We start from the raw sequence: 26,973 nt of genomic DNA, 5'->3' as shown, positions 1-26,973 counted from the left end.
TGAGTACTCTATGTATTTGGTCATCACAATCCAATTCCAAATTCATTAGCTCGGGAGTCACACTTTACACCCTCCTGCCCCTCGATCCTTGTACCCAGTTCATTAATGGGTCTTTCCCCTGACTCTCCCAGTGTTCTCGCTCTCCACCACCATGGCCTGCTTGGTGCCGGGGTCACTAGCTTCCGCCTCGATTACTCCATCATCTCCCAGCTGATTTACCATATCTGTTCTTGACTCCCTCCACTTCCTGTCCACACTGTACAAAGATTCGTCCTTCAAAATCTGAGTAAACTTTCACCTGCATAAGCCCTTTTAAGGCTTTCCATCGCTTGTAGGGCAAAGACAATAGCACCCCACATGACAGAGGAAGTCCCACCTGAGCTGGCCCCTCTGATCCCTCGGCTCATTGCACACCATTCTCACTTTTGCTCTTGCTACTCTAGTCAGACCAGCTGTCTTTCCATATCATGGGTGTGCTGAGCCTCCACCCTACACAGAACTTTGCACATCCTGTTCGCTCTGTCTAGAATCTTCTCTCTTACCTCGTTACTCCCACCTACCCTGCACATCTCAGCTCCACTCATACTCCACAAAGTCTTCCATGACCCTCTTGACGAGATCAGTCCAAAATCGTAAGTTCTCACAGCAACATTTACCTCTACATTTCTACACTTAGCCCATTACAATTTTACTTTTATTTCTGTGTCTATTTGATTGCTATGGAGGGCAGGGGGCTGTGCTTGGTTCAGCTCCCCATATAATACTAGTGCCCAGAACAGTGCTTGGCACACAGTGGGAGCTAATGAATATTTGTCCAATGAATGACTGTTCTTAGAGGATAGAGAATGTTCTTCTGGGGGGGCGTATACTTAGATTCCACTGGGAATTAATGTCATGCATAGAGATTTGCTATATAATTGTAGCAAATTGAAAGATGTGCCAGTGTTGATTTCAGCTTTCAATTGTGTAATAACGAATAACACAAGTCCTGTTTGCATTTGAATAGATGTATGCTATTTCTCCACCAGAGAACCTCCTGGGGCCATAGATTACCCATAAAGCCTTGCATCTGTGGTTTAGAATCTTAAGTGGTGTCTACTTCATACACATCTGCAGTCCTGACTTGCGGGAGCAACTGAGCCAGCTTGCTCCTCCATTAGCCACCATAATTTTTTGCTCAATTTAGATTGGTAAACCCCTTTCGCAAAGACTGCTGTCCTGTTTTTCTCCTGAATTTTCTAATAGCCGGCAACCACAGCAGATTTTAAAAAACAAGACTCAGTTCAAAGAGTTTTAAAATAGGGAGAATCCACGTGGCTTCTCTTTTCTTACTTTCTTAGTGTATATGCTGTATTTACTGCTAAGTGACACTGCTGAAAAATCAGGTGGTCAGTAATTGCCTAACACGAAAGTCTTAGAAGAATTCCGGGAACAGTGTTAAGTCGAGTCAAGATACCATTAGGCAGTTAATTCTGCATCACGAGAAAGTGGATGTAGATAAAGTCTGAATCAGTTCATGAAAATTTTGTAGTTACAGCAGGAGGCAAGAATGACAACCTTCAATTATGTATCTTTCAAATCTCACTACGAACCTCAAGCCCTCTTACCTTAATCAGGGCTTGGGAACAAGGATTCACAGAACCATTTCATGAAAGATAGACTGTGCATTAGTTAGTATAAATGCAACTACTGTATCGCAATCAGGCAACACACACACTGCTGCTTTGTACCACCAGCAAAGTAAATAAAATACTGTTCTGCTGCTTACAGTTTGGAGATGATTCTCATGGAGGAACAGCCATGGTGTGTCATCAAGAGATCTTGACTTTAATGTCCAATTAATAGTGACTGCTCTTAGTAATATATTAAAATTACATTATGAATGACACCAAACAATTCAACATGCAGGACACAAATAAATTAACTCAGAGTAATTTATTCCAATGCTCTGTTTCTCTCAATGTGCTCCTTACATTACTTGCATCAGAAGAACCTATTGTGAAGTTCTTGTCTGGCCTCTAAAATCCTCGTTTCTTCGCCCTGCCCCCTAGACCTGTTGAGTCCAAATCTTGGGGAGTAGATCGCAAGCATCCACATTGTAAACAAGCTCCGGGGGTGATTCTTATGCCCAATAAAGCTAGAGAACCACAGAATGATTACTAAGGCCTGAGACTGTCCCAAGATTTGTTATAGTTCTGGGGTTTTTTTTCTGCCAGGGGGCAGTGTTCTCTCTGACATATGGCTGGATTAATAAACCATTCTGGAAGTTAATTTTAGTCTTTTTCCTACACTTTCTTGTTTACTGACCCAACCATGGGTGACATTATTCCCAAATCTTAAACTCCAGATCAGGTAGACTTTCTTAATTGGGTTGTGTTTACAGAAGGTTGGGGACCACATTCCAGTCACTTAGTTGAGTTTCTAGACCTATGGTATGCATTTCCAGATTTTTTTCGTTTTCTTAGTTTTCGGTAATGAAGGGTAATTGTATTTTGTAGTCGATTTGATGCCCAAGGTATCATCCCCCTGAGAGTTAATTCATCACGATGTCTTTTAGTAAAATTCTGTCTAATGATGGTTAGATGGTGTGTGTGTGTGTGTGTGTATGCATGTGTGTGTGCACATGTGCTCTTGTGAATATGTGTGTTTTAATGAGTTCCGTGTGCACAACGACCTGAAGACAAATCTCCTTGACAGAATGGTTGATGAAAATAATGCCTGAGCTCAATCCTCTTAGATAATTGATAACAAGTGCTGTACAGAAGCCAATTATGGATCGACTATTACACTTAAGGCTTTTTTCCTTGCACAGCTATGCTGCATGTCAAAAAAAATTAATGGATGATGTTCAGCTTCTGGGTCTATTTTTTTTCCACAAGGGGAGCCTTCATTATCCTCAAGCTGGGTTTCTATAATCAAATGTCAGACAGAATCTAAAGTTGGCAAGGGCCAGGGAGGTTAGAGAGAAGCGGAAGCAGGGTTTTGGGGAACATTTGGAACACCACTGGCATACAATGCAAGGCAGTCCCGGGTTTACCTTGAGCTTTTCCTTTTCGGTGTACAGTTTTCTGCTGTAAAAGCAAGGCTGCATCTTGAAATTGAACACAAAGAGCAGAAGACTCTTACATGGGGTTAACATCTTTCATAAGCCTTGCTAAATACCCAACTCCAAATCATTTCAGTATGGCACAGAAACTAAAGCAAGTGACTCTTGTAGAAAAATCCAGAAGCCTGCCATCTTTGCAAGAGTACAAAACTGAAGGGATTCTAGAAAGGCAACTTAAAGTTTGGCAGTGTTTTCTTTTTCTCAATTAGCTGTTACTGAATTCTAGAATATATAATGAAACCCAGGCCTACTGTGCAATCCACTGTAAACAAGGTCTTGCCTTTGTGCTTTCATGTTTGTGCTATCATGTTTGATTTGAACCCAGCCACTGCCCCGTTAGTAATGTGTTGCATGGTAAGTGCTGTATTTGTTTATGGACACACAGATGCTCAGCGCGAGATTGATGGTCCCCGGGCCTGGCGCGAGGGAAACCAAAGGCCAGCCTTCTTCCCTCCTTTGAATCCAAAAAGCAGACAATATTTAAATAACTTTCAGATTTAGAGACCTTGATTTCTTTTAGAAGCCTCCTGGTTGCCAAATGCTTCATAAAGGAACTTTTAACATTTACAACAGCCTTAAAGGACAGCGTTTGGGGGCTAGAGGACCATGCAACTGGAAAATAATCAGGGAAACCGTTTTTAAAGCTAACTTCTTGCTGCCATTGAGATTTCCTTCCTAAATTCAATCACTAATAAAGCTTCCCCATCCAGCCCCTCCCCTTCCGTCCTCCCTCCCCTCCCCCCCCCAATAAAAACCAAGCTGACAGTTTTTTTTTTCAGGAAGAAGAGACAGGCTGAAGATACTTTGTCCTTCTGCACAGGGCAGAAGGACTCTCTGCTGCTTAGCTGGCATTCCCAGTATTTTGATAAAAGTTACTTCTCTAAAGGCTAACAACACCACGAGGAAAAATAATGCTATCTCTTGTGTTAGTTACAATCTTGGGAGATTTTATCGTGAGAAATATTTGAGTAGTTGGGAGTAGCTGAGAATGTGGCAGTAGGGACAGGGTCATTTAAACTGCCAGAAAAAATAAATAAATGGGAAAGACAGGGGTAAGTTGTTACGTTTATAAATTATAAAACTTTCCTTGTTTTTTTTTTTGTTTGTTTTTTTTAAATAAAGTCGTGAGGTTGACTACATTGAATAACTACATTGTAAACCTTAAAAGCTTAAAGCTGGTGGAAACCCTTTTACAGCTCTGTTTTGTTTTTATCAGATCAAATACATTTGGTTTCTTTTTTAAAACCATGTTTTTGTGAGGGAAGGAAAATGAACATGCACTGTTATTGGCCACAGCAACATAAGAAACCCTCATGTTACCAGAGGAAACCACATGAAAGTGTGTGTGTGTGTGTGTGTGTGTGTGTGTGTGTGAGAGAGAGAGAGAGACAGAGAGAGAGAGAGAGAGAGAGAGAGGGGCGGGACCGATAAGGGGGTGGAGAGAAGCAGAGGGATGTTTCAAGCCTCTTAGGCTCAGAGCTGCCATTTGTGAACCAATCCTGATGAAATCCAGCTCCGGACAAATCAGAGGAGGCTGTCAACTTCCCAGGTGGGATTACTTGTAGTTAATAGACTGAACTCAGAGCCCCAAAAAGCAGTGCATTCAGTGTAGGCAAGAGAGAACACAGTGCAAGAGGCTTTCCAAGAACCCTCTGCCATGGCCAGGAGAAGCCTGTTCCGACCCGATCAGGTAGGATAGATGATGGCATCGCAGGGGGAAGGACTTGATGTGGAGAATCAGGTCCTGATTTTGGATTTTTCTTTTTGTTTTAAAACCAAAGACAGCACTTTACAGTGCATTTTGGAAGTTGTAGGATGGGGTGCTGATGTTGAAGTCCTCTGAATTGCCTTCATGTCATTTGACTAATTGGCCTGACACCTTGATCTCCTTACTCCCTTAGGTAATATCGCTGTTCACTTTTGCTGTTGGAGTCAATATCTGCTTAGGATTCACAGCAAATCGAATTAAGAGGGCAGAAGGATGGGATGAAGGCCCTCCTACAGGTAAGTGTAGCGACTGTTCGTGCACTCAGTCCTTTTAAAATATTATGCACTGGATAATCAATATAAACTCCTGAAGAAATGCATCTTTAAGCTAATCTTGCAGTATAACTAATTGAGTCCTAGATTTCTTTGGAGTAAAAATAGCTCTGTGTGTAATTCAGGTGAGAGAATGTGGTTTTAATTACGAGAACATGTATGCTTGCTCTGTGATTAACAGGCTATTTCAATCTTGGTACTCTGGAACTTATAAATGTTAAGATAAAATTCAAACTCTTGTTAACAGACAGGCTAAGATAGAAGTGGTGGGAACAGGTGCTGGTTTAATATTGGAGAGACATGAATTTGATTTATTGTCATGTGACATAGGATGTAATATTTGTCTCCAGAAACTTCTGATCTCCAAAAAAAAAAGGAGTGGCAGAAAAAAGCAGTGAACTGTCTTTCTGTGAAACTTCAGCATTTAGGACTATGAGATGAGATTAAGAGTTACCTAAAATAGGGAAAATATAAGAGAGAAGAGGTGCTTTGAAGAGCTTACAGGATTGACTTGCACCCAGTTTTCTCTTTTGGCATAAGGAAAGGTAAGTTTTAATAGTGTACCTTGACTTAACTAATAGAACCAAAGTGAAGGCGTTTCCTTTTACAATACACTACGCCATCAGCAGTGTGGGAATTCTTATAAAGGAGCTCCTTGTGCAGACTGAGGGGGCTTAACTGACCAGGTCTTAAGTAATGAGTTGGTTAATTTCCTGGAAATTGGAGCTGCTGATGGTTTTATAAATAAAAATTACATATTAAGTAATGGGTACTCTAGGGGGCAATATTTTCTTGACTTTCTCTGACATCTCAGCGTGTTTGTCTGCTTTCCTGCAGATTTTGAATTTCTCTGTATTTTTTGACCTGACTGATCTAAAAGATGGTCACCTGTCTCTGTTCAGCCAGCACAAACTTTTATTAACCAAGTCAGGATACATATATTGATGGACTACTAGGTCTTCCTTGCATCAAGTAAGTTGCTTTTGAGTCAGGCCAGAAGGTTGAAAGAATAATATTAGAAGTAGTTTAATGAGTCAACGTGGGGTGTGGTTGGGGTGAAAAGTAGAGAATAGATCATAAAAATTGCACCCCCAGTGAGCCAAATGGGCAAAATGAGTTGTCTTCTGTTGGGGAGGGAGAGGAGAGGAGATCACTGGGCTGGAGAATCCTGTTTTTATTGGTGACAAATGCTGTCTTCAAAGACCTCTTTTTCTTGTTCCAGACAAGTATAATACCCATTAGCACTGATTATAACTGCACAGACGGGAAGGGGGATTGGATTCTTAGTATCTTCATATGGGCAAACTAGCAGCTTGAGAGCCCACTGCTGGTTCTTTCCAATGCATCCTAAAAGGAACTTCTTTTCTGTTTCATAGTCCTATATTACTTCAGCCAAAACTGAGAGGACAAGGTGTTTTCTTAATGAATGTGTAAGATCAAGTCACTCATTATTTTCAAAGTTGGCTCTTTTTGGAAAACATGAAGGTTCTGGACTGATGACCTGGATCCATAGAATTTGCCATGTGGCCTTGGGCAAGTCACTTGTGACGTCTGTGTCCTTAGCTGTATAATGAGAGCAGGCCTGGATGATTTCTAAGTTTCTTTCTGGATTAAAAAAAAAAAAGCTCTTGATTCCATCCGTTCTGTTTCATTGACTCTTGAATTTGTGTGCGCTCTACTGGAGAACTTGAAAAGTATAGAACAGATTTATTAATCCTTAAATGTGTTTTGTGTATAATTATCTCCATACATTATAAGAAACAGCTCTAAGAACTATTGAGTCTATGTTACTTCTGTAAAAATAATATAATCTATATTATAATGTATACATCTGAGTGATCTTAAATGTAGTACAGAATATTTGCTTCTTGAATTATTTAATTAAATCATTGATTATTTTAGGCCTTTATGGTATCTTCTAAAATAATTTTTTAGTGGAAATTCTACCTCTTTGAAGCTTAGTTGGGATACAATGCCATTTAAGTCTGAGTTTTAGGATTTTGGTGTGCCTGAACACTTTTTATTTTTAATTTTTCTGTTGTTGTAGTTTACCAGCTTTTTAGGCACTAATGGTTGTTTTCTCCTGAATATAGACCAGAGATATACTTTGGAAACTGGATGAGAGCATAGTGCAGAGAGTTTAAGCATGTTCGTCTTTTTAAATGTTATATGTGCCTGGAAAGCGCCTCCCTCAAATAATGCATGTGGTTGGTTATTCTGTAAGAAAGGCTTTCACATCAGAAAGCATTGGGCAAACTTTTATATATGTATTAGGACAAGATACTAAAAAGGAAAGGCAACCATGCCTATTTTCAGCAGTGCTTTCATGTTCCAAAGAAATCCTGAGAAGCTCAGTGCTTCAACACTGTTTGACCAAATGGAACACAAAGGGTATTAATATATGGCCAGCTAGCTTCAGACTGACCAGAGCAAGATCTCCCATTCCAAAGCATGCACTTCCTTGCTTAGCAAATGTAGTTTCTCAGAGTCCTCAGCAATAGGTGAGAATGTTCTACACACAGGGCAGACCCTCACTGCTGTACTATGGACTGGGGTGTTAGTCTCAAGGCTGTGGCAGTGCAAACAGACTGTTATAATTAACTAACTAGCACACTTGTTGGCTGGATTTATTGTTAGGACCTAGTGATCTATCGGAAGTACTGGTAAAAGAGGGTTTCTTCTACCAGATGATAAGAGATCTATGGATTTATTAGGAGATATGAAATGAGCAGAGCTAATTATAATTCTATTGGGTAAATATAATGGGCAATCGGGTGCATGGGATGGCTAGAATACATTTTCAAAGAAAATGTAAATAATAAGTGCACATCAGTTTGACATCTTTGTTCATACATCTGGTGTAGCCAGCTTGATTTACCTTTAAGATTGCAAGAGAATTTATGTGTATAGAGGTGTGTGCACATGCACTCACGTACTTGTGCGTATGTGTATGGTTGTGGTGTGAGAGTGGAGGTAATTTTACTGAAGTTTGTGATAGATTCCCTTCCAGTCTCCAGATGGAAATGGGATATCCTCTGAAATATAAGCGACTTAATACTTGGAAGACACAGGGAAGTTTGTGAGCTTGTGAATAAACTGGCTAATAGAGACTCGAAAGCCCCAACCAACTCGTCATCATTTTTAGTGGCTCCGAAGTTTAAAAGTGTGTAGATGTCAATGAAATTCATGGGTAAATGTAAAAGGGGGAGGATCTCTCACAGCTTTATGAGTAAAGTGAGTCTTTGTGAATTGCAGAGAAAACAACAATGGTTAAGAGGAACGGGAAGGTTTGTGTTCATCTGATAAAGTTTGGAATCTCATTCTACAATGAAAAACTGTCTTGATGATGGCAAAGTAGCATGTAGGAAACTGTAAAGCTGACAAATACAACAGCCATGATTCTGGAAGGAAAACTTTCTCATGACTTGATGGGACTTGATGTTAAATATAATGTAGAGTCAGGGGTGTTTGTTCATTTATTGAGAGAGAGAGACAAGGAGGGGAGGGAGAGAGGGAGAGGGAGAGAGAGAATATGAAGCAGGCTCCATGCCCAGGATGGAGCCCGACATGGGATTCGATCTCACAACACTGAGATCATGACCTGAGCCAAAATCAAGAGTCAGTTGCTTAACCAACTGAGTCACCCAGGTGCCTTGAGTCATAGGGTGTTTGAAGTAAATGGAATAAAACTGTCTGAAGAAGAGTCTAAGGAGGGCACAGGTCTTTCAGGGCTTTGTTAAATGGAGCTCTGGAGTAGGGGTTTTTCATTTATCTTAAAACTATACAGAATCCTCTATCTTGTCTGCGTGACCAGAAATCTCAGTCCTCAATAGTTATTCACATAGATTCTTGAACCAAAAAACCTTTCCAAATCATGTCTTCATCAAACTCATAGCCTGTGTGCAGAATTTGGAAAAATCCTTTGTGAACAAAAACAGTGCTATAGTTGTATTCAGATGGTCTAAAATTTTAGCCAGGCCCTTGCTAGCTCAGATTAGCCTGAGGGTTCTGATTTTCCAACCAGAAAAACGGGAATAATGTTGCCTCTTTATCGGAAAAGGTTTTCGAGAACAAAATGCCGTATTAGGGTTGTTGAGAATATGAAGTGTTAAATATATGATGATACATTTAATTTATCTGCACTTATGTTCCAAGACCAGGGTCTAAATTTTTACTTTTTCAAGTTGCCAATACCTGTGATTTTGATGACAGTGTTTCATTGTTTGGGGGCAGATTTGCAAACCATTCAGACATACTCTACTGACTACCATCATAAATGCTACTTGAGGGGTTTAAAAGTCAAACTAAAGTTTTTGATCTATTTTATTTACGTTGCATAGAAAACTGTTTTCTTCTAGTTTACAAGATCTTTCTACATGAGAACGTTGTGTTTATAAATGCTTAAAAGTGCAGGTGCCTGAAAACTTCCCAGGTAGACCTATTTACTGAAAAAGTTGTCCATAAAAGCTGGTCCAGAATCTGACAAGGAGGAGAGAATGGATGCCACCGTAGTGGGTATTTATGGGAACTAATGTCTTTAGGAAGCAGAGAGGCTAACATGGAGGCCAGTATGTAAGTGCTGCTCACTATGGGCTGAGGTCAATGGTATCGAGAACACATGGCCACTGCGGTACAAGAAAGTATGACCATAAAGGATGAATCATATACTCCAGAAGAGGCATAAGACAGCATTAAATGCTAGAGTTGGTCAGCATCTTGAATGTCGTCCATGTTGACCGCCTCCTTTCCCTGTGGTTTTGCTTTAGACATGGCAGGCAGACAGAGGAAAACCAGTTCTGTGTCAGTGTTCTTCAACAGGAGGCGGCATAACCACAGCCCACAGCCCATTGCAAGCCTTTCCTCTCACTTTCAGGAAGCACTCGGGCTGAGGACCACAGAGAACGGGAGGAACAGACAGGGTGCCATCTCTCAAATCCTGGACACAGGATCACCATGCAAAGCTTAGAAGAAAGAGTCTCCCAGCTTTAGGAAACTAAAGGTTTTCAAACTTAAATACTGCTTCCCTCGCCAGTCATCATCCAAATCAGAAAATTTCCATTTTGCAGAGGGGTTTAGAGGAAAACAGGATTGGGGGTCCGGGATGAACTCACGAGTAGGTCACAATTCTTGTCATGAATTATGTTCTTTCCAATGGTCTATTAAATTATTGGTAGTTTTTCCCCATATAAATGGCACCAGAATTCTATGACACCGCCTCTGTGTATGTATGGTAAGATGGAATGTTTTATTTTTTATCTTTTTAGAAAGATTTTATTTATGTATTTATTTGAAGAGTGGTTGGAGGGGAGGGGCAGAGGGAAGAGGGAGAGAGGGAATCTCAAGCAGACTCTGTGCTGAGCATGGAGCCCAATGTGGGGCTCGATCTCACGACCCCGAGATCATGACCTGAGTTGAAATCAAGAGTCAGATGTTCGAATGACTTAGTTACCCAGGCGCCCCGATGGGATGTTTTAGAAATAAGATTTTACTTAACTAAGTGAAAATAATTTCACTTGTTTCTATCAGAATTATGAATTTGAGTGTAATAAATCATGTTTTTATGTTGGTGGTTTTTAAATCATGAAATGCTTCTGTAAAAAATAAGGAATGTATAGCAGTTTTTTATGCATATCGTATATGTACATATATATATGTTTTAAAATTTGAAGTCCCTATTATAAGAAAATGTGTCTGTATACACTATAAGAGTTATTTTTTAACATTCTGGAACTGAGTTGCATCTTTAAGCGAAATAACATTATTTAAATATGTAATTAAGAAGGCAGCAATAGAATTTGAATCTCATAAAAGTATTGGCAAATGTCTCGTATGAAATTCTAAACCTCCATCTTATCACACATTTTTGTCTTGATCCTTTCAAGGTGTTTGTTTTTGTCTTTTGTCTTCCTTGTTGGTTCTGAGCTTTTATGGAAGTCTCAGTAATTATGAGACACCACAAATCCACTGATCCTGCAGTTTTCATCACACCGTTCAATAAACTATAGAACTTGATTTAGGTCAGGTAAAGGAAAGCTTTACAGATTTTAGAATTTAGACGTATACTAAGTCAGAGAATCTTTGTATATTTAACCATGGAACCAGGTTAAAATTTTCCAGTAAAAAGTGAAGACCTCAAATCTGTCCTTAGGCTGGTGTGGGGGGAAGGACATGAGACATGGGCATGGAATGAAAAAGCCAAATGTGGAGGATGATTGCAGAGCTAGAAAAGCATGGGGATTAGAGCTTGTTATGGAAGATGGCGGGGGTGGGATGCGCCCTGGAAAGGCAAAGTGAATGTGACTCTATCACCTGATTTGATTAAAAGAGGTGCAGAAGTTCAAATTCTTGAGATTATTGGATTGGAAGAACTACATGGATCAATTCATCTTCCCATTTCTCTTGCTGCCATTGTCAGCTGAGTCCAAGCCAGCCAAGAGTGAATTTGGCATATGTGTCCCTAGTCCATACTGGCCCCAGAATTTATTCTTACTTGCAAGCTGTTGGTAAACATCGAGTCCAACACTTTTTATGATCTGTGTGTTTGCATGATGAATGTAAGAGCAACTCTTGCTTAACAAAGCTGTCTTCCATTTAAGGTTTGGCAAAGAAGATTATCATTCGGGTGAAAGCTATTGAGTGAGATTCAATTATTTTTCAAAAACAAAGTGGGGGATACAGTCAGAGAATAATCAAGGCTGTAAGAATATAGTAAAAATCACATGACCAGCATGGATGGAGAAAGGTTTAAAATGGCTGAAATTCCACACAGATGTTTTAAAAGTAAAGAGAGAAATAGGGAAGAGATTGTGATGAAGGAAAAGCAAAGAGCATGATTGGAGGAATATTTCGAATGCAGGCTGGACACCATAAAGAAGAGAAGACAGGACAAGTCAACTGTGAACAATGTGCCTTTGGACCTCTTAGCATTATCTCAGCGATAAGCATAGCTGAGCATATTTATGTATGCAGCTCATGGGAATGAATTATCCTCAGAATTTATTAGATGGCTACTGATTCTGGCTAAGCGGTACCCTTAAAAAAAGGAATAATTCAATTATAAGTGTTTTTCTTATCTTTGTTTTTACTATAGAGCTTTCTCTATTTTTACTTTTTGCGCATCTCAACACCCCCCTCCTCCTACCGTGTCTTATGGCCCAGCATGCACTGTTGATAGGTTGGCCAAAGTCAATAGAAAAATGTGGTTTTTGAACCAGATGTAAGGCACTGCATTGGAAACTTGACATTATTTCCTAAACTGAGCTGGTGCGGTTTGTACGTATTTCAACATCCCAGAATCAACCATGCGCAAGCATTTCACATCTCATGGTCTAATGAATCTGTTTGCTTTACTTGAACTGATCTGATGCCATAAAGGCTAGGATTGGGTGACTCTGACTTTTAAAAGGACAAGGGACTGAGGGATGAACGGGATGTTCAGATAAATGGCTTCAGTGAACCTGGAAATGTTATTTAACTTCTGTTCTCTGCCTGCTTCTTATGTTTGCTTGTTTTTAAAGGTAATGTGTGCTAATTGTAAAAAACTGAAAAATTCATAAACATAAATAAGGAAATAAGATTATACATAGCATGTCATCAATAAAATTTGTTAAGCTATTTATACATAATATCTATTATATAATACATACTTTATACATATATACACACAGGGATATATATATATGTTCAGGATATATACACACAGGGATGGAGATAGAAGAAAGCGAACAAGCAAAAGACATTTATAAAATTGTAGAAGTTTCAAACTACAGAAAGGTTAAAAAAATCCCTCTGCTTCTCTCTTTCTCAGTCATTTTGCTCAAATATAATTCCTGTAAAGAGTTTCTTGGGGGGGGAGGGAGGTTATTGACACTTGTATGTTTTCTCAATGCCTCTGCCGCCCCTCCCTTCTCTGGCTCTGCTTTTAATTTTATATTTATTTATATCCTCATTGCTCTCTTTCCCTCTATTTTTGACACAAAATACAATGTATAATATTTAATACTATCATACTGTTCTGTCACTTTGCTCTTTAAAAAAACATGTTTATATATTTTGTAGACCTTTCCATATCAGCCTACGCAGATCTGACTCATTCTTTGTAAGGGCTGGGGCAATATTCCACTTATGGATATGGTGTTGTGCATATATCTTGACAAAGTTTGGCAAATATACACGAGAAGTGAATTTCTAGTAATGGAATTTTGGGGTGAAAGATTCATATGCATTTCCAAATTGTGTTCTATTTTACAAAAAATTTCATTCCTAGCAACAGGTAGGACACTGCTTACACTTTCCATTCATTAGAAATTAATTATTTTGTAAGCTAGAATGAGGATACAGCTTAATTTTTTTCTAGTCAGCCGGTTATTCTAGCACTACTTACTAATTAATCCTTCTTTCACCTCCTAATTAATCCTTCTTTCTTTCTCCAATTGCTTTCATTATAAATAAATTCTCATATATTTGGCTCTATTTCCCATCCCCACCCTCAGCACTGATCTACTTATTTCCTGGTACAAACTGTTTTAATTATTTAACTTCAGAATATACTTTACTATCTAGTCTTCACCAAATTACTCTTCTTTCCAGTGTTTTTCATTTCATATATTCATTTCTTATAAACTTTTAATATCCTCTCCAGTTTAAAAAACTCCTCTTTATATTTTTATTGTGGTTGCATTGAATCTTCAAGTTTAATTAGGAAGAACTGGTATTTTTATAATATTAATTATTTTTATCTCCAAGATGGTATATCTTTCCATGTAATGAAATCTTTTGAAATATCTTTTTGTAGAGTTTTAATGTGTTCTTCAGGTAGGTCCTACATATGTCTGATGAAATTTATACCTAGATATCATATCTTTTAGGCACTATGATGAATGGAACTTCCATTGAATTTTTCAACTTAATTGCTTATATCATACAAATATGTAGAATTTTTGTCTGTTCCCCCCCCCCAAATTTTTAGCTGGTTCTTGAGATTTCTAGACATACAGTTATATCATAGAAAATAAAGAGGATTTGTTTTTGACAAGCTGAGATTGTGGTGTTTTTGTGTTACTCCAATTATGGGTGTAGATTTAATGACTGGAAGAGATCTTACAAATCTCCTATTTCAGTTCCCTATGTTCAGACTGTTCTCAGAACATTTAGCTTCAAATCTCCTTACAAAAAGTTACGGATTTTCAAAGAGGGAAATGAACTCTTTTTTCTAAGTGTGTACATCAGTGTTCTCTTCTCTGTTGGCATCATTAGCATCCACAGAGATGCTAACCCTCCCAGATTTGTAGTAATAATAATTGTAAACAGTACAATAAAACCAACAACCAACATTCATTGTACTTTCTGTGTCCAACAGACTGCTAAGTGTTCTGCATGGATTGTTTCCTTGAATTCTCATTATAATTTCCAGTTACTTTCGTTAATCCCCCCACTTTGCAGATGAGGACACTGGCATAGGAGGTTTAGCGACCTGCCAAGGGTCCATAGCAGCCTGACCAGGGTCCATAGCAGCCTGACCAGGGTCCATAGCTAGCAGGTGATGGCGCCAGGCTGCTCAGTTAGAGCATGACTGTGTCACCACTCTGCGCTCCTTCTCACTTGTCCCCTCTCTGCAATGACATGACCCATTTCCCAATTCCATTGCCCTTGCCTCTTGTATCTTGCAGTGTTATCGGACTCCCCCTGGACCAACACCTCTGGATCATGCAAGGGCAGATGCTTTGAACTTCAAGAGGTTGGACCCCCTGATTGTCGTTGTGATAACCTATGTAAGAGCTACAGCAGTTGCTGCCATGACTTTGATGAGCTTTGTTTGAAGACAGGTGGGTAACTTTTGAGTCCTCTGGAGACTTGATTGGATGGCTTAAAGGCCCTCGGCTGCTCTTCTCCCTGGCATTGCCACCCTGCTTTGGCCAAACGAAACTGTGCGGGTTGGTTTTGTTTCTCGAATGATTATCGATTGTATTATGAGTATACCCCGTGTGACTGTTGTTTGCCTACCAGGCCTACCCAAAGAATGTTCTTTGCAACTGCAATCGTTATTTTATTAGTTTCAGAAGTATTTATGGTCAGGTGCTTTTTTTCCCCCCTCATCTTCATCATTTCTGTCTCTTGCTGTCAATTTCCACATTCACTGCTAGGGCACATGGGCTGAGACTGTGAGCATTCTTAAGGATTGGGGCTTTTCTGTTTTAATTTTCATTTTTTTAAATTTTTGCTTGCCTGCTCAGTGTACAGCATTTGTGTTATTTCATCTTATATAGTAGCTGTTGGCCTACCCTGATGTAATTCCCCATTCTCTGTGCAAGTGGAAAGTTGTTATGGAATTCTACTTGGGGTTACATGCTCAGGGTAGCTCTAAAATATTCCTCTCACTCTTCCTGGACTTTCTTTCCATGTCTTCTATACTGGAACCATCAGTAGAACATCTGGACTTCAGAATGAAGACTCTTGAGTTGAGAAGAAGCACCTTTGTAGACATTTGCCACCCCACCTGCTCTGTTTCCAAAGCCTAACACTTTATTTATTTATTTTTATTTTATTTTTTTAAGATTTTATTTATTTATTTGACAGAGAGAGCACAAGTAGGCAGAGTGGTAGACAGAGGGAGAGGGAGAAGCAGGCTCCCCGCTGAGCAGAGAGCCCGACGTGGGACTCGATCCCAGGACCCCGAGATCATGACCCGAGCCGAAGGCAGACGCTTAACCAACTGAGCCACCCAGGCACCCCCAAAGCCTGACACTTTAGATAGGACTCTGGAGATACCTCTCCAGCATGCCTCTGGGCAACATCGTATGCAAACTCTGACAAAGATGACCGTCAACCCTGTTAAGATCACTAAATGCAGAGATTCGACAGCTTCCTTGACAAGTTATTACTTGTTTTTGGACTTTTATGATTGAGATGCTTCTTTCAAAAATCTGACTCATATTATCATTGATATTAGCCTTATCTTTCTAATGATATCATTAGCAACAGAGACATTATTCTCCTTTACTAAAGAAATAGCCCTCGATTCATGTGAAAACCGATACCAGCTCTCTTACTAGTTCTGGTTTGTTTGCTTTCCCCCCCCTCCAAACAAGAAGAGTTTTATTAGGCTGTTTTCTGTATAATACATTTTCCAAACATGTAGCCATTTTTTTTTTCTTGTTACTTTCCTTTGGAACTTCTCCCAGGTTCCTTAGTTGTGGGTCTGCAAACTTAAATGCTGAGAACCTTGTAAACTGAACATATGGATGGAACAGATGTTCTAGTAGAGTTCTTTGGCTCTAAAACATTATTTCAAACCAGCAGCCTGTGATTGCTTGGCACCGGGGACCTAACTGATGCTAGTTTCCTCTGCTCCATGAGCATCTGGCCTCTGACATGTCATCTCAGCGGTCTGGATTCCTGATCTTAGAGCTCCTTGCAAAGTTTAGTGGATGTCTTCACTCCAGCTTAGCTCTCTCTGAATGTTGTTCATGCCTCTCTTTCCAGGTGTAATAAATATGGACGATAATAACATTTTTGAAGTAGTTTATTTTCCCGTGTACCAAGATAATGTATGCCAAATGCGGAAGAATCAAATATCAAATACTAACAAAAGGTTGAAGGAGAAAACAAAAGTCTCTGAGATCCTACTGTGATAGCACAAGCCACTTTCTAGAGATAAGCACAATGTTTCAGTGTAGACCCTGACGACTATATGTGCGTGTATGTGTATTTATACGAGTGTGTATATGTATATGCCTGGGAGGGGTGTGTGTGTACTTATATATCTCTTTACACACCATCCTTTTGAATGCCTACATAGTATTCCATTGAACAGATGCGCAACCTGCTTCACTGAGTAACTGATCAGCATTTAGATTTTCCCCAATTGTTGTTATTATGAACAATGTATCAATGAATGTGGTTCATGTGTATTCATATTTTTGTCTGTTTTCCTTAAGATAAATTCCTAGGAGTGGGATTTTGAATCAAAGTGTGCATTTTTAAAATTTAAATATTTTAAATATATTAAATATATTAAAATTTAAAATTTAATATATTACAAAATTAACACTTCTCAAAGTTTATATTCCTCTCAAAGGGTACAAGAGCCTTTCACCACTCCCTTTTCAGCATATCCTCACTTTTAAAATATATATTCTTATTAAAAAAATCTCTTTATCTGATCTGATAGGTAACTCCCCTATTATTCCATAAGGTTAAATGTTTTTTTTTTTCTGTTTATTTCTATGTTTGCTTTCAAAATTGTACAGCTGACTGACTCCTGCTTTGCTTGTGGTTCACTCTGAACCCTGGCTTTTTAAAATTCCATTCTTACACAAAGCCGGTAGTTCCTCAATAAATTTAGCTTGTTAATAGTGATGCTTTTTTGTAAACAAAGGGATTTTCTTAAGGAACTAGGGCAGCAATAAAAGTATATTGGTTAAGAGTTATCCTTGATTTGGGAAAAAAAAAATCAGTCCAAGCAACCTTGGAAAATTGCTAACCGTTGGGAATAGCAGGTCCTGAATAAAGGAATTCCAAGCATTTCATCTGCTGGGGAAGAGAAGTCAGAGGAAGAGGGGATATCAAAAAATCAGAGAATAGAATTTGGATACAAAGGTAATTCTAAAAGAGTGGAAATTAAATAGTAGTTGTCTGGTTTTCTAGCATGGCAACTAGTACCTCTTTATCCATTTATTCACCTAGCAAAGTGTCCGTTGGTGGAATATTACTAAGAAGCAACATTGCTTCCTAAAACCATTGCCTTCCACTTATGACATATTTTAAGAGATGAAGACCTCAAGTGTCCTTAGCTCAGAGAGGGCTTTCTTGACCATTCTATGTCAAGTAGCATGCCCTTTCCATCCTGTCACTCTCTATCAGTACCATCCTATTATTCCCTTCATAGCACTTAGCATGAGCTGAAATTATCTTGTTTCTACTGGTCTACTTGCTTATGGTCTTTCTTTCCCAATTGAAATATAAGCTCCATGAAGATGGCCTGTCATGTCTTTCTTGTCCTTCATGACCTCCCCAGCACCTAGAGCATGGAAAGCATAATAGAAATATTTATTGAATAAATGAATTCATTATGAAGTTTCTCAGTGTATCAATCTTGAATGTAAAGAGTCACATTTTATTTTCATGGTAATTTGCAAGCAGACTGAATGAATGTTCATGGAACACCTAACACGTGCCAGGCACAGTCTCGGGCACTGGAGATGTCATGGTGAAAAAAGAGATGTGATTTTTTTTTCTGGCCAGGGAGTTTACAGTCTGGTGGATGAAAAGGCAAGCAAAAAAAGATAGCACTCTCTTCTAGATGAAAATATTAATTGTCTAAATATTTCCTGTTGATAGAGTTAAACCATGAGCTCTCGATCAAGTATGCTCAGACAGAAATCTGTAACCCATCCACTAGACCCCTGGAAAGGAGGGGCTGTGACCTCTCCTTGTAGATAGGGCCACATTTTGGTCAATGATTGGAACTGTGAGTGTTTTTTCATATCCCTTTAAACTCTACGTGTCTGTTTAGGACTTGACCCTTCAGCTGCAACTTTCAGCAGGTAGAGGATTTGGTTGCACCATCATTTGTATTTAAATCAAGCTCATTAAAGTCAAGTAAAGCTACTTTGGGAAATAAAAGAGCCCAGCTTTGGTGACTATGCCTACGATGGTAGAAACTCCTATCACAAACCTTACATACCATCTATTTTACTGGCTTTTTTTTTTTTTAATAGTACAGTGCACAAATGGGTAGGGTTCCATTTTTCCAAAGGAGCCCAATTATGTTTGGCTTCGGACTCTGATTTGAAAAATTAGGAATTCAACCTATTTGTAAATCCTCCAAATATCATCTAGGCCTCAGGCCAACTCTAATTTCACAAGCAGATTAAATGATGTGGGATTTTAGCTCTTTTTGTTGGCAACGCTTGTAAGCAATTGTGGCCTCTTTCATTCGGTTTGTGAGAAGCAGTGTTAAGTGTTTTATGGTACCGATTTCAGCTGGTGGCTGGGAGTGTACTAAGGACAGATGCGGAGAAGTACGAAACGAAGACAATGCTTGCCACTGCTCGGAGGACTGCTTGGCCAGGGGAGACTGCTGTACTAATTACCAAGTGGTTTGCAAAGGTATGGGTGTCCGTGGGTCGGCGGGAGCTTTAACAGAATAAGAACTGGAGATGCTCCAGGGAGTCTTGGATGTTGTGGCTCTAACGCCTTGGATATGGGTTTGGGAGGAGGGCAGGAGTTGTGTTTTTTTAATTTCTCATGCCTCTTTCTTCGTTTTGCTTCCCTGCATTTCACTGATCTGAAATAGCAAGGAAATCGCCCCAAATTCCAGAATGTGGTAGCATCATAATAATGAAGAGATTTCTAAAGTTCCTGTCTTGGTCTGAGATCAGGTCATCTAAAAGCAGAGCCTGTGACGGAATTCCATACATGGAATGTATTGAGGGAATGTTCTGCAGGAAAACCATGTAAGGGAGCAAGGGATACCAGGGTAGGGGGCGGCCAGCAGGGACGTGGTTTTAGGGGAAGTCTCACCTTGGCCTGTTTTACCGGAAGGTAAATTGCAGCATTCTTGCCCTTGAGGCGAGGGGGTGTGGGGGGTGTGTGGAGGGGGGCATGGCTTTTGTACCTACTGGATGTAAGCTGTAAACTGAGGCACTAGCAGTGGCCTAAAGATGGGTGTACTAGCTGGTAAGGAGGATCAGGGCACCCGTAGCTCCCAAAGCTATATGTGCATATCTGTTCACTGTTTATGGTCGATTGCAGAATATGATGGTTTTATTCTAGTAGTAAATACTAGTCGGTAGACTAACGAAAATATAAAAGATGACGTTTCTCTCTTTAAGGAGTTGAAGTTACCACAGCACCCACTTATGGAGGTTAATGGAAAGATCCAAGAATCTTTATGTAAACTTTGCAAGTCATTTTATTGTCAAAATTAAATCCTTCTTCCTAGCTGTGACACGGAACATTTGAGAGGAGTTCCCATGAAAAGATTTCAGGGGGAAAAGCAAATCCGTTCTGAAATGTTTTTAATGATAAGTTTGTGGCAGGAAGATATTCCATGAATCCTGAATTTGGAAAATTTCCCCTGCCCAAACAATTATTGTAATTTTTGATAAAGCATACAATCGATTGAGAATTTTATTCCTTTTCCTTTTTTTCTCCCTATGTAGTAAATGTAACAATAAACCACAGAGGCTATTAGAAGAGAAAATAAAGAAAAAAGTCCTAGGTGTCATTGGTCACTGAACCAGTAAACACTGGCTTTTGCTGGTTAAAAATTCTAGTTGCAATACTTTTGTGAGGCCCATGTGTGAGCCCTGGGTTACTAGATATGTGGTAAAGCTTCTCCCACTTTAAGGAAAGAGCTTGTTACTAACCTACCCAGTTGCCAGGAGTCAGATTCTTGTTGACCAGGGAGATTTCCAATATGGTCAAGACATGTGATGTTTATTTGCCTTAAGACCATTTAAAGCAAATGCTTTTTGATAATTTTCATTTTCTCCTAAGGAAGCCTTGTTTTTGTGTTTATTTTTAAACCTGAGCTCTTTTCTGTTCTCCATTCTTGATGGGGTAACTCAGGAAAGCTCTTGGACCTTGGAGGAAGATAAAAGTGAAAGACATCATTGATTTTTCTTCCTAAATTCATGGGCTGAACACAGATCCACTGGCAAATCTCTCTCTCTTGCAATCTTCCATTTATCACCCCTGAGTATTCTAAGCCTTTCCCCTCAACTAAAGGGTAGTTGTGCCATACTCTCTATGGCTTTGAGATGTTCGGTGGTGGAGAAAAGAATGTTCCATCTAATGACCAAACAGTTTATTTCTGGAGGGAAACAAACATGAAATTTTGTTCACTGACGCCACTGGTGTTTTTATCTACAAACCATTTAGACTCAGAAGGCTCACATAAACACCACTTGGGGCTATTAAATATTAGCTTTCCCATTATGTATGGGTGTACTTTAGTAAGCCAAACCAACACTAGACTTTATTTCAGAGTTTCTGTTTAGATGGTGTCCCATAAGCAACGAGTATCCAACAGGACATGGGGCCTGGGGTTGTGTTCTTTAGGGCTCTGGTTGGTATTGACAATTAGATTCACAAGTGAATCTACCCACTTTCTCTTATAGGAGAGACACACTGGGTAGATGACAACTGTGAGGAAATAAAGACCCCGGAATGCCCTGCAGGGTAAGTGCATTTTAGAAATATGATGAAGTTTTGCATATTAGTCGATAAAATATCCCAGGATCTGGATGGATAAATGGTGGCAGACAATGTAAACCTGAGATCCTCTTATACAGGTAAACTTAGACTCAAGTACTTGTAAGTGATTAATCCGTTGAAAGCTAGAATGCACATCTTGAAGTAGTGAGTTTTTATTTTTTTTAAAGATTTCATTTATTTATTTTAGAGAGAGGGGAGGGGCAGAGCATAAGGGAGAAGCTGACTCCTTGCTGAGCAGGGAGCCCGACGCGGGGCTCCATCCCAGGACCCTGGGATCGTGACCTGAGCTGAAGGCAGGCTCTTAACCAACTGAGCCACCCAGGTGCCCTGAAGTAGTGAGTTTTTAAAACCTTTTCTTTTATTGCCTCTGCACATATTGAAGACTGAATATCCTCTATACTTCACCATAGCTGAAGATTTTACAAAGTATATCTAAATATCACCAGAGAAGGAAAGAAACATTTCTGGCATTGATTTATTTTTTTTTTCAGAGTTTTTTCCTGAAGGGCTGCTTCTGCCTTTTTTTGGGGGGGGGGGGGAGGTGGGGAGGACTACAGAACTTCTCAAAAATATCATCCAAGCTGGTAACTCCTACCAGATGCTGCAGGAACTTGACAAACTACCGAAGACTGCTTTGCTGGGCTGCAGCCAGACTTGAGTGACACCCCACGGCTCAAGTGTGACCCACATAAGGCACTTATTACGCCTTCCAGGAAACTTTGAAAATTCATGGGCCCTTAAAATGCCTGGCAGAAAATAAATTTTCAACAAGTGTGTTTTCATTAATTTATTTGTTCAAGTGGATTTTTGTTTTTAGGCAGCACAGCCCGCGACACAAAATCCAAGTATTTTGATATTGTCTTTATTTTCATCTCCTCTTTTGGCTTTAATGAGGCACTTGAACTCCTTTGGACTTTCTGAATGGAAGGGCTGTTTAAAATTTGTTCGGTTGTTTTTGTGGACAAAGCAGTCTAGTGGTAGAAGCCCTATCAAGTGGTAACAGTCACGACAATAAAGAACTCGTCTGTAGTATTATTCTAAGTGCTTTATCTGTGACTCATTTGAAATATACCTTATTTATTATGTGGCTTCAGATAAACTCAAGCCTGTGCTTGCTGCATTATCTTCAAACTATCAGAAAAGAAATGGTTGCACATAGTTTAGTATTCTCAAGCCTGACCGGCCAATTCCATCCTTAGACTATAACAAAGGACCTATTTTATCAGATCCTGCCCTAGTTAAATGGATCGTCTGGTCCTTTATTGATGAACGTTTTAAAGATCTTCATCAATTTTGATTATTTTTAAAGTTATTTTATGATTAAACCTAAAGGAATTCTTTTATAAGTTTTAGGGACAGGAGTGCCACCGCTATAAACTTCATGCTCATTTTCTTCATTCACCCTTTCATTCATATATTTGCTAAGCATTTATTGGAGCTCTACTATAGGTCCACAAAATAGAAAGATGAATAAGACGTAGACTCTGCATCGAAATAATGTAATATGTATATGAATGACGAAAGAGGTATGAATGAATATCTTAAAGGAATTCAGAAGTGTGAGCAGCTAACATTACAGAAGAGGAAACCTTGAGGTGGGTTTTAAGGAATGATTAGGAGTTTTCCAGGTAGCAAATGGGAGAACACTTATTCCAGACAAATATAACAACTTTATACACCGTGAAAAAACTTGTTTGCAATGTGAGAGGCAGCAGGGGAAATCTGGAGTCCAGTCCCTTCCCTGGCCATTTTATGACCTTGGTCATTTAACTGTGGACTTTGGTTGTCACAAAGGCTACGTGGCCGGCAGCCCAGGCTTGTCCCGATATCCTCACTTGAAGATTCATCTTGGAAATTCCTGGTCCCAGTTGTGGAGAATGACTAGGCACAATGGAAACTTTGTGGCAGTATGTTTTCTAAAGCTTACTATGTTACTGTTTAAGGTTTGTTCGCCCTCCATTAATCATCTTTTCGGTGGACGGTTTCCGTGCATCATACATGAAGAAAGGCAACAAAGTCATGCCTCACATTGAAAAGCTAAGTAAGTCCTTTTCATGCTATTTTCTCATCAGGATCCATGATCTGCACAGTATGCGCACAGCTATGGGCTTTGAGAGCTATGGACACGTGGCTTTAAATGTGTTCTATTATTTGAAATACGGAAGTGATGGTAACGCAAGTGTTTGATAGTTTATACAGTGGATTCCCATACGTGAAGTGACTCTGTTGGTTCTCTTGCTCTAATGTCTGAAATTCTGTTCCTAGGGTCTTGCGGCACACACTCTCCCTACATGAGACCCGTGTACCCAACAAAAACTTTCCCTAACTTATATACTTTGGCCACTGTAAGTATTTTTTTTTAAGACTTTATTTATTTATTTGAGAGTGAGAGAGAGAGAGTGAGCAGGGCAGAGAGGGGCAAAGGGAGAGGGAGAAACAGGCTCCCCGCAGAGCAGGGGGCCTGACATGAGGCTCGATCCCAAGACCCTGAGATCATGACTTGAGCCAAAGGCAGACACTTAACGGACTGAACCACTTAGGTGCCCCTGTAAGTATTTTTTCAAATGATGTAGATCCAGAGGGTGTGGATGTAGATGTCATCATGAAATGACTTAAAGGGAGATTTTAAAAAACATGTTTCTCAGTGTTCCAAGAAAATCTGTCTGTTTTCTATCTTGTCTGAGTGAGCTGTTCACAGTACATGTCTTTTACTAACTTTGTGGGGGACTGAACTTTGCTGTCACTTCAAAACTGAAAACTTTTTTTCAGGTGCCATTCTGTTTGAACACGTACATTAAACTTCTCCCAGATACCACAGGATCTGTTGTTTATTTTCTGAGTTTTCAAATGAAAATATTGACTGCTTTGTTTTAGTTTTTAGATACTCCCAATTCTACCTTGCTTTCTTCTTTAAAAACATAATTTGTTTATTTATTTTATTATTATTATGAATTTGAGGGGTTCTGGGGTAGAAGTAGAACTTAGGGAAAAGGAAAAGTGTATTTATGAATAGAAGCTTCTTTGGAGGCACATAAGTAAATTTCAATCTCCAGCTGAGTTTATTGTAATAAAAGTTACTGTCATCTTATTAAATTGCAACAGTTAAAAAACCCCAAATATTAAATTTCTTATCATCATGTTAAGTCTCTCAGATAGCTTATGATTAATCCATAGATAATACTCATGTTTGCTCAGACACACATGAAGTCTCTATATATCTTATATAAATTTGGAAATTAAATATTTCTATAAAACCTCCTATGATAAGAAAATTTATGGTAGAACTAATATATACAGATTATCATATTGGTATTTTAACAGTAAGTTTGCTTTTACACAAAGGGACTGTATCCAGAATCACATGGGATTGTTGGCAATTCAATGTATGATCCTGTGTTTGATGCCACTTTCCATCTTCGGGGGCGAGAGAAGTTTAATCATAGATGGTGGGGAGGTCAACCGGTAAGTTTTGTATTTTTTATGTATGTGTGTCTGTGCATTGAAACACTTCATCCCCCGATTTTTACCTGCAAAAAAGATGCATATAATTTCCTCATACTTAGCAATGTTTCTGTCCTTTAGTGTTGTGTATATATATATATATATATACATATATATATGCAAATAATATCTATGTATATGTGTAAATAATGTGTATATGTGTGCATGTTCATCTGTCTGTGTGTGTATGTGTATGTGTAGGTGAGGTAATGATTATAAATGTGCGAGATGATAACTGTCTTCATTAGATGATGGTGATGGAAATGGTGACAGAAGGGCAAATTTCGGAAACATTTTGAGGAAGGAATACAGTCAGATCTTACTGATTTACTAGATTTTAGGGGTACAATGAAAAAGAGAAGTGAACGACTAGGACTACCCCCAAATTTTGGCCCAGGTACCATATGAACAGAGACAGGGAAACTTGCTGATAAAAAGGAGCTCAATGAAACCCACAGGAAATTCATGAATTCTTTTGTTTAATCCATTTTTTTGAAATTTTTGGAAGTTACATGTAAGTGGAACCCTACCTTCATTTCGGACCAGCAAATTAATACTTTGAAAGAACTCATACTGTTTACTACAGATCTAATGGATGGGCAGAAAGTAAAAAAGGATGTAGGTGGCTTTCTACATCATATTTTTCCTATGACTGTGTGCAAGGTTAGGCAACTTTATTTGGTCAGACATGAGCAAAATGGCAATGTGGAACCATGGTTGTTGAATGGGCAGAATTGAACCAAGGGTGCCCCTGGGAAGAAGGGCCAGAATCTCTACAGGAGCACAATCCAGTATACCCAGCCGATGAAAAACATGAAGAAGAAAGACGGCAAACGGTCCCACCTTATGTCAACTCTGACTGGGGGCTGCAACTCCCTGGAGCACTGGCTAGGACAGAGGGCTGAGACCTTTGTCTATCTGCCATGACATGAAGATGGGCAGTGTCTGCACACTTCCTGAATCTACCATCCCTGAGCGATCCCATACCTGGAAATGTTTGCTCCAATCTATGGGCAAGCTAGAGAATATAAAGTCAGAAGAAAAAGGTGTTGCTCTTTGATAAAAGGTCATTTGTGATTACAAAAATATAGTCATGCCTAACAAATCAGTATGCAAAGTTAAACATGGGCTTCTCATTTTTTAAAAAAATAAATACTGGAAGACTTCTTCTATGTCTGTAGAAGTGTTTCTTTATAGTAGATGTTCTGATTCTGCTGTCTTTATTCAGGCTGGACTCCCAGAAGTCTGTGATGACCTAAGTTGTGAGCATAGTGAAATTTGTTTACAGGGTGGATTTCACAAAGTTTATGATAGAAGGACATTTTATGTGTAAATAAAATGATTGAAATTTAGAGTTCTGTCAAGCTGTCACTAGTTGGTTTTTTATATTAATTTTGTCATGGAAGCGAACTCCCCTGAAGAACCACAAAGGAGATAGAGATAAATAGTAATTTTATCAAATTGGATCACCTTACCCCAAGTGTTGACATTAGTTTCCCTCTGGGTTGGCATGACTCAGAAGATGAGTCCACATATTCATTAACCTCTGCAGAAACAGAGCAGAGGGAATGCTGCTAACTTGTCCAATGGAGTGAAGGCTTTTTCAATTCTGTTTGCCTTTTTCCTGACTAACTCTCAATGTTGACAGATTTGACCAAGTTTAGTATTTTCCTAATGTTGACAAAGATTTACAATGAAACTGATTTGTACTTCTATCTTCTTCTTCTTCTTCTTTTTTTTTTTTAAGGTTTATTTATTTGACAGAGAGAGACACAGCGAGAGAGGGAACACAAGCAGGGGGAGTGAGAGAGGGAGAAGCAGGCTTCCCGCCGAGCAAGGAGCCTGATGTGGGGCTCGATCCCAGGACCCTGGGATTGTTACCTGAGCCAAAGGCAGACGCTTAACGACTGAGCCCCTCAGGTGCCCCTGTACTTCTGCCTTGAACAAAGGGACACCATAAACATTTCAAGGAACATAGTAGCTATAATTTAAAAACATATTTATTATTGAAATTAAGCACATATGAAGAACATATGGACAGAAACTATAAGAAACTACAGAATAAAAATATAAGAAACTATAAATATAAGAAAAGATGAGCCTTA

General features: G+C 39.2%; 1 protein-coding gene across 12 annotated transcripts in view; it reads left to right on the top strand.

Moving 5' to 3' along the window:
• TAF2 (TATA-box binding protein associated factor 2) overlaps nt 1–26,973 on the top strand; it is a 234,666-nt gene that overhangs the window by 152,057 nt on the left and 55,636 nt on the right. For 9 of the 12 annotated variants that reach the window (XM_035011822.1, XM_035011821.1, XM_035011820.1 and 6 more), the window contains exons 28-34: nt 5,008–5,110; nt 14,815–14,970; nt 19,130–19,255; nt 21,271–21,331; nt 23,311–23,408; nt 23,633–23,712; nt 24,710–24,829. In XM_035011822.1, coding sequence (XP_034867713.1) covers nt 5,008–5,110; nt 14,815–14,970; nt 19,130–19,255; nt 21,271–21,331; nt 23,311–23,408; nt 23,633–23,712; nt 24,710–24,829 — 744 coding nt within the window. Of the gene's footprint in view, nt 1–4,546; nt 4,797–5,007; nt 5,111–14,814; nt 14,971–19,129; nt 19,256–21,270; nt 21,332–23,310; nt 23,409–23,632; nt 23,713–24,709; nt 24,830–26,973 lie in introns of those variants that run through there. The other 3 variants (XM_035011824.1, XM_035011825.1, XM_035011826.1) reach the window with 3 other exon arrangements.

The sequence above is a fragment of the Mirounga leonina genome, unplaced genomic scaffold (assembly GCF_011800145.1).
Source record: "Mirounga leonina isolate KUSES-001 unplaced genomic scaffold, KU_Mleo_1.0 Mir_165, whole genome shotgun sequence".
Classification (NCBI taxonomy): Eukaryota; Metazoa; Chordata; class Mammalia; order Carnivora; family Phocidae; genus Mirounga; species Mirounga leonina.
Note: the sequence above shows the minus strand (reverse complement) of the source record. Positions and strands in the feature narration are given on the sequence as shown.